The sequence below is a fragment of the Trichosurus vulpecula genome, chromosome 2 (genome assembly GCF_011100635.1).
Source record: "Trichosurus vulpecula isolate mTriVul1 chromosome 2, mTriVul1.pri, whole genome shotgun sequence".
NCBI classification, from domain to species: Eukaryota; Metazoa; Chordata; class Mammalia; order Diprotodontia; family Phalangeridae; genus Trichosurus; species Trichosurus vulpecula.
Genome location: NC_050574.1, coordinates 146,466,314 through 146,478,386, shown reverse-complemented (window position 1 = coordinate 146,478,386; position 12,073 = coordinate 146,466,314). Strand labels below are relative to the sequence as shown.

The 12,073-nt window shown below is 36.4% G+C and overlaps 1 protein-coding gene across 8 annotated transcripts in view; it reads left to right on the top strand.

Annotated features, from left to right (window-relative positions):
• Positions 1-12,073, top strand: part of YAP1 (Yes1 associated transcriptional regulator) — a 146,242-nt gene that overhangs the window by 121,708 nt on the left and 12,461 nt on the right. For 4 of the 8 annotated variants that reach the window (XM_036744956.1, XM_036744954.1, XM_036744955.1 and 1 more), the window contains exon 6: positions 66-113. The exons of the other annotated variants lie outside the window; for them this stretch is intronic. In XM_036744956.1, coding sequence (XP_036600851.1) covers positions 66-113 — 48 coding nt within the window. The remainder of the gene's footprint in view (positions 1-65; positions 114-12,073) is intronic. 8 annotated transcript variants of the gene reach the window in all.

Genomic DNA, 12,073 nt, shown 5'->3' with positions numbered 1-12,073 from the left:
TCAGCCTGCACAGCCAAACCATGTGGCTTAAAGTAATTTTTATCCATCTTATTTTTTACTCTTAGGCATTGCGGAATGTCAATCCCAGCACAGCAAATTCTCCAAAACGTCAGGTAGGCTCTTAACTGATGTTTTAGCATAAGAAAAAAAAATAAGGTATTAAATTAAAATAGCCAAGAGAGAAAGTTTATGCTCAGTGTAGCCATCCTCAGGGAAGATTAGGAGCGCTAACACACCCATGAGCCACCATTCTGCTGAGATGCTTAATGGATCTGTTAGCAGAGTGCCATGGTCTTTTTATTTAAAAATCTTCCATTTTGACTGATCTTCCATTTTGACTTTTAGAGAAGGTCGTTGTTCCAAATTTCTAATATTTTATTTTTATTGCACGTTGTGCATATCCCCATAGTATACTTATGTAATTTTTAAAGTTATGAGTAGTCTAAAATTCTTAATAATCACTTTTTAAAATGTTAATTTAAAAGTGTCTAAAGACCAGCAAAAGAAAAAAACAACATAACCTGCTATCTTGGGAAGACTGACCTAGTAGGGCTTTTTTTCCTAGTTTTTTGTTCTTTAAAGTTTTTCTCTGAAGTAAGTTTGTTTTTATGTCACTTACATACCAGTCTGACTGCCTTCCTGCCTTCCTCCTCATCTCTAAACATGCATTTAGAAAAATAATTGGATATATGAATGGTGTTCATGGGAAAGGAGAAATATTTTGGGAGTTTATTCCCATGGAAGGACTAGTGATTGGAAAAGAGGACAGAAAATGTCTATTTTGTCAGTATCTAGGACTGAATTCACAAGGCTCATTTGAAGAAAACAGAAATTGTTAAATTAGGAAGAGGAAATTGGAGGGGCAGGAGGAATGATGATTCTCTTCAAGTGTCTGAAATGACTGGCATGGAAAAAGAGTTAGACTTGGTCTTTTGGACCCAAAAGGATAGGGCTAGGAGCAACAAGTAGAAATTGCAAGGAGGCTGTGTGAGGATCCATAAAGGGAAAATAGTCCAAAGATAACTATCCCAAAGTGGGCCCCAGAGCTGCCTGGAAAGGAGCAGGTAGTGAATGACAAAGAGGAAGGTTCTCACTCAGCCTGGAGACCACTCATCTGAACTATCATAGAGATTTCCTTTCAGGTTTAAATTTAACCAGGTGATTTCTGAGGTATCTTCCAAATCTGAAAGTCTATGCAGTTCTCTGAATCCTGATAACTATCTTATCACAACCTAGAAATAAGGTTACATGTCCCAGGAATGTATGTACTTATTCAAGGAAGGCCTTAATCAGATATCTGAACTGAATTTTTCATATCTCAAATAAACTATTTACAGATTAACTATTTTCAACCCTTCTAATATGTAAAGAATCATTTTAGGGTATTTTTCCCACAGACTTTGGGGAGACAGAGATTATAAGAGTTGTGAATTCCAAGAGGTATTCAGTTATAAAGTCCATTCCTGAGCATTTATCAAGTTAGAGAAGCAAAGCTGAAAGAATGAGTAATTAATAATTACCACATGCAGAAAATTTAGTGGCATAAACTGTGTTTGACTTACTGGAAACAATAATAGGATTGTCGACTTTGTTTCTGAGTGTGTATAAGTGCTTTAAAAATATGCTATGTTCATCATAGTACCTAAGGTATTTATAGTCTGCTTTTTCTAATCCTAGTGTCTTCCAGAGAACCTCTTAATTTGAAATTCCTATATCAAGGATCATGGACCTAGAGCAAGAAGTGGCCTCAGAGGCCATCTAATCCAACCCCTTCATTTTGCAGTCAAGGAAACTGAGTCCCAGGGTAGTTAATAACTTCTCCAAGGTCATACAGGTAGTAATTCTCAGAGATGAAATTTGAGTGTAGGTCCTCCAACTCAAAGGTCAATATTCTTTTCATTATACCACGTTGCTGCCCTAACTATAGCATTTAATCTTTTAATGCTTATTTTTTTAAAAAATGTGATTTTTTTTAAAAAATAAATTTTATAGTTTTATATGAGAGGCAACATGGTTAAAGAAGTAACCTCAGAACTAAGAAGCACTGGGTATAATTTCCACCACAAATTTTATACATACATAGATACATACATATGTATATATATTCATTCATTCATTTATTGGCTGTGTCCCTGGGCAAATTTCTTTACCTTACCTCTAAAATGCTTAGTTTCAGAATAGATTCACTTCTACACTATTAGGAATTTTCTCACCATGAATTCCATATTCAAATGAAATGACAAGTCCAGCCATCATTAGAGGCAACATAGTATAGTGGATGACTGGCTTTCAATTCAGGAAAATCTAGATTCAACACCTGCCTCTGACACAAATCAGCTATGTGACTATAGGCAAATCATTTAACTCTTAAGATCAAGAGATGTTGCAGTGATGGAATTGTTAGGCTGTGGCAATTGATTTAGATATAAGGTAAGGGAGGAGAAAAAGACAAAAATCGTTCCATTGTCAGAAATAGGGAAGTCATATTGAGGAAGAAATTCACTTAAATTCAACGTCCAACTATATGCTCAATGATAAGATAATGAACTCAATTTTGGACATGTTGAGACTAAAGTACAGAGGGACATTCTGGTCTGGATCTCAGAAGAGAGAGAGAAAATTCAGGACTTGGTGTACTATACAGGTGGCAGTTGAAAGCCATGGTCGTTGAGGTGGTAGTTGCCATGGAAGCAAGTGCCCAGGAAAAACATTGGGGGGATATAGCCACATTAAGTAGTTGGGAAGAGAATGAAAAGCCAGAAGGAACATTTAAGGAGAAATAGGAAATGGATATTCTAATTGATCAAACTCCTTGTGTCTGAAACTGAACTCATTATCATTCTTCCAAAATCTTCATATTTTCCCAATTTCCCTATTTTTATTGATGGCATTAACACCCTTGCAGTGATCTTTACTATACCATATCAAGTTCAGGCCCTCATTACCTGTTACTTAGATCATGGGTTCTTAACTTGAGATCTATAGGCTTGTTTTTGTTTTTTATATTTTGACAACTATATTTCAATAAAAATCCTTTTCCTTTATAATCCTATATGTTTTGCTTTATTTTAAAACATTTTAACACCTTACTCTGTCAAACTGTCAACAAGTCCATGACACAAAATAAGTTTAAAACCTAGACTTCTTTAACAGCTTTCTAGCTGTCTTCTTTGTCTTTGATCTCTCTACCCATCAGTGTTTTTCATTAATGTTCTTAATGGTCTTATGGTAAAAGTTGTCTACATAAAATCCTTTAGTAGCTCCCTGTTGCTCGCTTGTACATTGAAATACCAAGTCCTTGGCCTGCTATTTAAGGCTCATCAGTTTGGTTGTCACTTACTTCCCTCTTTTGCCCAGCAAAAGAAGCTACTTCCCAGTTTCATCCTGTACTCTCCCAACTTCCCATACCTTGAATACATGCCCTCCATATAACTGCTTGTTAAAATCCTCTTCCTTCAAGGCATAGGTTATGAATGACTTCCTTGACTGCCCTAAGCCTTAGAGATGTAAGGAGAGATTTGACACTGTCCCTCTCTCAATATATTTTCAAATAATGGGTGAGGGAAACAGTGCACACACAAATAATTATGATATAAACTAGAATGAGGTAAATATAAGGAATGAGTCAGATGTAGAAGCACCAGAAGGTTGAAGAGGGAGAATTCACTTGAATCTGGGTGAGGGGAGTCAGAAGCCTTTTGAAAGGTGGTAGCCCTTCATCTGGGCCATAAAAGAAGAGAAGAATTTCAACAGAAGGGAAGGAGAGGAGTGAGAAAATTTATGCTAGGCATGGGTGATGGCATGCCCAAATGAGACTAGCCTAGTTTAACTGGAACAAAGGCCAGAAAGATTAGTTGGAGCCAGATTGTAGAGAATCTTGACTATCTAGCTAAAGGGTTTCTATTTTATTTGGTAGGCATCTGGGTGCCATTGTAGGTTTTTGAGAAGTGAGTGGCATGAGGAAAGTGATCGCTAAGATTATGCTGGTAGAGAGTCACTTTTAGAAAATTTAAGTTATATTTGACATTACTTTATTGACTTGTAAATTTTTCCTTCTCACCTTAGTATCTTCCTCTACAGCGAGCATGATGGAGTTGGGGCAGAGATTACTTGCTCTCTCTTCTCTTCTTGAACTCCTTTAACTCTGAATAACCTTCTTTAATCTTTGAGTTATTCAGCCATATTTAGTAAAAATACAGTGACATAATCAGAGTTAAAGAACAGTCAGTTCTAGTGCTAATCATCCCTTGATGATCTAACATTTTTCCCCCTTCCTTTGACAATTTCTGACCCTTTTAGTGATTTGCTATTTGAAATGCTTGTCTTGGAGTTTTGTTTTGCTTTTTTTTTTTTAACAAAATATCTTTGGGTCAGGAGGAAAAAAGGACCCAATAGCTGCCATATTAGTTGAACTGTAGGATGGATGGACTAACAGCCAGCCACAAGGCAACCTAGAAATAAGATAATATGCAAACTGAAAAAGGGAAAAGTTAAATGTAAGGACAGTCAGTTGACAAGAAACTAGCTCTACTGGAAAGCGTGTTAGTCTGGCCCACATTTGATTCCTGGGTGTATCACATGTGTGACTTAGGGCAGGTTGCTCAATTTCTCTGGGGTTTAGTTTCTTTGAAAAATGAAGCAGTTGGACTAGATGACCTCCAAAGGACCTTCTATGATCCCATGAACCTTTGTCTACCCTGGCAAGGACCGAACAAATTCTGTTTAGAGAAGGCTTTGTTGGCAGCAGCAATTGCTATTTCAAAGGGAAAAAAATAGTCTCAGGGTGAGAGACAGGAATTATGCCAGCAAAACACTTTGCTTGACTTTACAAAATATTGGAAAGAGAAAATACAAGAGTAAGTTTGATATGAGGGATAAATGCAAAGTACTGAGGTAGGTTTCATGAGATACACATGAAAAGAAATTTTATTATTTTAGTGTCAAAACTTCATTTTGTATTAGTTTTGAAGGGGGTATGATGAAACAAAAGACCATTGTCATGATTCTGAAAAAGTTGAAAACTACTGATTTAAACACTTGTCCTTCTTTGTTGTTCCTTGACTTGCTTGAGTGGTCAGTCTGTCTTCATTTAGATGAGTCAGATGCAAACTTAAAGAGCAGGGTCAGTCTTGGACTCAAAGATATTAAGGATGTACATCTATAGTGAGAGTTGTTTCCAGAATGTACCACAGGGCAGCTTATCCATTTGCTAGTGGATTTTTGACTAGCTTTTCCCCACTGTTTGAAAATGATGTAGCTCACTTAAATTGTTTGTCACTGTGGCTTTTCTGTAAATACCTCTTATGTTCTGAAAATCTTTTTAAGTTAGAAAAGTTATCATTGTACTTTCATAGATCTAGATAAATATGTAATGTTTGATTTTTTTTAATGTATCTGGCTATTTGAGGTACCTGAGCTTCCTAAATTTATTCATTGGTTAAATACCTTGCAGGTTGTTGTAAGGACAATGTTTTGTAAAAATTAAAAAGCTATACAAATGTAAGTAGTTGTGTTATTAATGGGGAGGATATGTTGAATCTACCTTTTGTAAGTCTTTTTAAGACTTAACAATGACAAAGGTAGTTCAAGTTTAGTTTTTACCAAGAGCTTAAGAACCTTTCTCTACCTCCTCTCCCTTCTCTTGTCTGTTTTAGAATGTACAGTGTTTCACTGGATCAAAAGTCCAAATTCCTCCCTTTGACATTCAAGGTTCTCCATCAACTGTTCTTACCACCTGGTATCATCTTTAACTCGTTCCCCAGATTTAGCCTTTTGTTCTAATCGGGCAGATGTCCTTGCCCTCCCCCATGTCCTCTGTACATGGGCTTGTCCCTTTGCTTTTAGTTATGTTGCTTACCCCATACAGAGTGCCTTCCTCCTCCTCTTCCTCTCTGTCCGTACAAATCCTTCCTTTCCATCGTGACACAGCTCACGACTAATCTCTAAGAAATCTCTTTAAAATCTTCATATCTGCCTTGGAGATGACAGCTCCTCTAGTGTATATGACTGCAGGTGGTAAAAGGGAGCTCTGAGACCCCACCCCAGTGAAGAAGGAAGGGCAAGCTGAAGGTAAACCAAATGTGAAGTAGAGAGATTTAATTTGTCTTCACAGCAAAGCAACTGCTTCAACTTTCATGGGAACTGCTGCTATAAATATTCTGTGGCTTCTAAAATTGCATGGCTGAAGTCCTTATTGGGAATAATAAATCTAAGTTAAATTCAGTCATTTACTGGTTTAATATACGATGAAAACCTTAATATTAGCGTCAGGACAGATTTTGTGCTACACCATTATCCTCTGTGTTGGAGGCGTTGAGACGTCCATGGTTAAAAGCTAAAGACAGCAAAATGATACTACTGTTTAAAGCGATATGAAAATATTTGCATCAAATCCTGGTTTTTTTCGAATTTGCAACTAGCAAAAGAATTTGGCCTTTTTTTCTCTTGACTGCATTTCATGTTAGCAATGGCTCAGAAAGCTGTGGCAGAACCCATTTGAATTTTGTCCCCCAGATTGTTTCCCAATTCTTTGAATTCCAGATCTTAAGTGAAAAGTGGGATTTCTCTGGATAGTTTTCAAAGGACCAAAGACTTTTGAAATTTCCTTTTTGGTGATCCAGTGACATGTGCACAGGGGAATTTTGTATCCAAGAGAAGATCATGTTTTCTGATGCTGTAGCTCCAGTTCATTGATCTCAGTGTTTGGTCTGTTGTATCTTTTATTATGTATACATCCCAAATTCCCCTGTAGGAAGCCCCGTTGTGGTCTTTTTGTCTTAGAAGACGTCGTCCATGATGCCCTGCAGTCTCTGTAGAGCTTTGCTTCTTTGCATTCCTATAAGCTTTATTAAAGAATCACTTAAAAACAAAATCAATTTTAAAAAAACACAAAAAAATCACTTTCTCTTAACTTGAGCAAATGTCAAAGCAATTTATTTATTTCTGTAAAAAGGAAATTAAAAAGCAAATAATAAAAGACAATAAAAGGCTGAATATGTTGGAGGATTCAGGCCATAATTTTGATGAATGTAGTACTCACGATTGGTTCTTAGGTAAAAGAAATATTCAGTTGTTTGTATCATAGAATCACAGACTGGTCAAAAGTTGATTTGAAACAGTAGACATAACTGATATCAAAAAAGTTCATTTCCAAACCATTTTGGATATTTAGCAAAATGTTTTGGCAACTTTAGAGCCTGGTCAAAGACTCGGGCAGTTAGAAGGAATGGCATTGTCTATTTTTAAAATTGTCAGCACAAACTTATCAGACAAACTATTTATAAAACATGTATTTTTAGAGCTAGTAAGTGCCTCTAAATTTGGGGTTTTGGTTGACCAAACTAAACTTACTTGAGTAAGTCATTTACAAAAGGAATCTTTCACTTGCTGTGTTTCATCCAAAAATGGATACACACTTTTCTGCATCTCACTACTATAGAAGAGTGGTATTATAGAAATGCTTGCTGTATTCAAAATCATTTAGGGATTCCCAAATCTTTATTTCTCTTGTTGCTTGAGGTTTCTATCTGGTGCTACATTCATATAAATGCATTATATTTGACTGTGTTGAAAAATTTGAGAAGAAAAATAGTTTAACTATATGTTTAAATAACAAATAATCAAGAGTAAGGAACAAGAGTTAAATTGGGTAAACATACAGCAGCCTAGCTTCTTTGCCCTTTCCCTTATTAACCTTGAATATAGAGTGCAGTAAAGTTTTTTTAAACTTCTACCCTTCCCTCATTCTCTTAAAAATTATCCTTCCAAAACATTTTTATTTAAACATCCTTAAAATGGCAAGCTTTGTTTAGAAGGGAGAAAAAAACACTCTTTAAACCAATTTGTTAAACCATGTCATTTCATGATTAAATTATCAATACTGTATATGTTAATGCCACCATATAGAAAGGAAGACTGGAAGAGTTTGGATGAAATGTAGAGTAATAGATTAAGAAAGCAAAGAGGTCATCTGATCTATTTCCCCCACTTCTGGGCAAGGCTAGTTAGATCTTGAGTTTGCATTGCAAGTAAGCTCATAATTCTTTGCATTCCTGACTGAGGATTAAAAATGAGAATCCATCCAAACAGTCAGCAAAAATGGTTTAGACTAGTGTTTTTGAAAGTTGGGTGCTGGAAAAGTGTCATAGGCAGCTGCTTTATGGGCTTTTTGCCAAGAGAAAGAAAAGATGATATTCACATGTGAGAAGGATACTCAATTAAGCTTAATTGAACTTCAGTATAATTTGATTAATATAAATGAAATTCATATCTGCCTCTTTTTTTCCCTTCTTCAGTTATATTAGATTTCAAAGCAAGATGACTCTTATGAGCCTTAGTACTTTTAAAAAACACATTTTAGATGTGATTTTTAGTTGTTCAGATCTAGTATCACTAAGTCTTGGGATAAAACTAGATAAACTATAAAAACTGATTCATGTTGAAATTGAAGCTTTTTCAAAGAAACTAGTGACTTATCCTGTACATGATGCCCCAAATTAGAAAACTGAGCTAAAAATACAACTGTTTTAAGCTTCTGTTTTCCCAAAGGTAGTCAGAATAAATAGTTTGACATACTTTCAAAAACAGGGAAACAAGCAAGTTATAGGAACTTAAGCCAAAACTTAATCATGCCTCTGGTTTTGTATCTCGGAGGCCAAGTAGTTCTTTCCATGTTTGCCTTTTCATACATAAAGTGAATATTTTTAGCCTCTTTTCTTGTGTAATGATGCAAAAATGAGGAGGCTTTTCCCATTTTACTCATAAATCTTGACTAATCTGAGAAATATTTGAGGTAGTAAAAGATCTCTTTGCCTACAAGTTAAACTGATGGTGGTAGCTGGGTCTTGAGAGCATTCAGAAGCCTAGAGTCAAACATCTATTAAGTGTCTGAGGCTGCATTTGAACTCAGATCTTTCTGGCTCCATTCCAGCGTCCTATCGACTGTATAGCCTAGCTGTGTCATATGGGTATAGTTATTGTCCCCATTTTATAGATAAGAAAACCAAGAGGCTAAATGATTTGCCATGGTCAAGTGTTGGAGACTGTGTTTGAACCCCACTCTTTTTGAGCCCAGATCCAGCACTGTATTCACTATGTCGGTGCCTCAGTATACTTTTTTAAAAAGGGAGCATCGTGTGTGCTAAAACTACTACCTGGCCATGCGTTGCCGAACTTTATACAAAAGCTGATGCATTGATGTTCATAATAGATCAGTCAGGGAGGTGTGTGACTATGAAATAAAAGTCTTAGCGCAAGTAGAAGAATCCCTATGTGGGTGCGTAAAAAAAGTTTCCGCCATTGTCATGGTACATAATTTCTTGGGCCATTTCTTGATATAAAAATCTACTGTTTTCTAATGATTAGCTCAATTTTATTACTAAATCTTCCTGGAAGTGGTTGCATTTTCTTACCACTCTTATTGGGTAACTTTGAGAAAATCATTTAAGTTTTTTTTTAATTAAATTTCATTTAATTTTCAGTCAACAAAAATTCACTTTTTTCCTTTTCCCACTGGACTCCCAGTTGATAAGGAAAAACAAAAACCCTTTTACAAATAGTGGAGTCTAGCAAAATAAATTTCTGCATTGGCTATGTCCAAGAAAGTATATGTCTTATTCTGTCCTCAAAGTCTGGTTAGCATCGTGAGTCTTCTGGGTAACGATTGTTCATGACACTGATCAGAGTTCCTAAGTCTTTTAAAGCTGTTTGTCTTTATGATGTTGTTGCTTACAAATATTTGTCCTAGTTCTACTCACTTTACTCTGTATTAGTTCATACAAATCTTTCCAGGTTTCTCTAAATCTAACCCCTTCATCATTTCTTACAGCACAATAATATTCTGAGACATATTTACCATAATTTGTTCAGTCATTCTCCAGCTGATGGACATTCCTTCAGTTTCCAATTCTTTGTCACCAAAAAAGAGAGCTATAAATATTTTATATATCCTTAGAGTTTTCTTAGGACTAAGCCTTCCCTTAATCTATCCTCCTCCTTATTCTCCTTTCTTTCTCTCCCCTTTCCCTTCTGTCTTTGTTGAGTAAAATGTATTTTCTATACTCAACTGTGTATTCTTCCTTCCTTTGACTGTACAGTTCAAGGTTCAAGAGTGCCCCACACCCCTTTTGCCCTGTGTCTATAGACTTCCCCTTGCACACCCTGATTATGTGAGATAATTTTCCTTTATCTTGCTCTCCCTTCCTCTCCAATCCCCCCACAGAGTATTCCTCTTGCCCTCCCTTTCCATTTTTTAAAAACCATCAAAAATAACAGAATAATGTGTAATCCCTTTGGATGGTGGACTTGAGAGGGGACACATTTATCATCGCTCCATTTTGAAATGTAAACAGTCTGTGCTTACTTAGTCCCTTAAGTTTTTTCATTCATATTTTCCTTTTTCACATTTCGTCTTAACAACTGTGTTTGTACTTGCAGGTTTCTGTGCAGCTTTGGTCATTCCATCAGGAGTGCTTAGAAGTGCTCTATTTCATTAAAGATATGCTCCCACCCACCCCCACCCCATAGCATTAAACTCTGTTTTGCTGCAGGTTATTCGTGGTTGTAAACCTTTAATCTTGGTTATAAGCCTATATTTTTTGCCTTCTGAAATATTCCAAGTTCTCCCATTCTTTATAGTGTTGGCTACTAAATTGTGTATGATCCTGATTGTAACTCCTAAGTACTTGAATTCTTTTTTCTGGCTGCTTACAATTTTTTCTTTGACCTGAAGCTCTGGATTTTGGCTGTGAAAATTCATAATTTTAGGGTACTTTTCAAGAGGTGACCAATATTTCCACTCTTCCATCTGGTTTTTAGAGACATAGGCAGTTTTATGATCCCTTAAAATAAGATGTCTAGGTTCTTTTTTTTGGTCATGGCTTTCCAGTAGTCCGGTGATGTTTAAATTATCTCTGTCTGGTCAGTTGTTTTTACTTTGAGATAATTTATACTTCTATTTTTTTGGTCTTTTGATTTTTAAAAAAAAATATTTCTTGTTTTCTCATGGAGTCATTATCTTCTATTTGGTCCACTCTAATTTTTAGGGAGTTTGTTGCTTGGGCAACGTTTTGTACCTCTTGTACCAAACTGTTCATTCCTTTTTCACTTCTTTCTTCCATAGCTCTCATGTCTTTTCCAGTTTTTTTCCTCTATTACTATCATTTCATTTATAAAAACATAAATTTAAAAAAACAACTTTTGTTTCATTAGCTACCAAGAATTCCACTTATGTGCCCAAGCTGTATTTTTGTTTTGTTGAGGTTTTAATTGTAGATCTTTTGGAAGCAATCATTCTCTTCAGAGTTTGTGTCTTGAGTGTCCTTATCAACATAATAACTTTTTTATGGTAGAGTTTTTTTAAAAATTTGCTCAGACTTCCAGCTCACTTCCTGACATTAGACATTATGTCAGAGCCAGGCTCTGATGAAAGTTGCTTTTATAGGATATTGAATGCTGTGATATTCCAGGATCTAGGGACGGCTCAGGCCAGGGATTGCAAACTTTCAGTGCTCCCAAAGTGTTCTGATTCCAGACAAAGTGATCACTTCCCCTCTGGTCTGAATTCTGTAAGTTCCTAACCTGGGTTTGGGTAGAAGTAATAGGCTTGTTTTGGAATTTCAGTAGACCGATGGACTCAGCCACTATTAGCTAGCCGTAAAGTCTTGCTGGTTCAGAATGATAGATCTGTAGGCCTCTCTTTGGTCTGGGATTCCTGCCCTGATTATTCCTCTGCAGAATTCAGAAGGGACTAATCTAGGGGTGGGAAACCTGTGGCCATATGTGGTCCCCTAGGTCCTCAAGTGTAGCCCTTTGACTGAATCCAAACTTCACAGAATTTTGGGGGGCCACATGTGACCTCAAGGTCACAGGTCCCTCTACTCCCCCCAGTGTAGAAGCTAGAACCAAGATTTCACTCTGCTCCTGGGGTCCATGTTACACAGCTGCTACTGGCTTCTCAATTTTCTCCTTGTTCAGATCATTCTTGATCCTAGTTCTCTCAGTATGCCCTGGATCTTTGACCCAGAAGTGGGAAGTAGGTGACAGAGCTGCCAGATGGAACCTGCTCCTATACTGT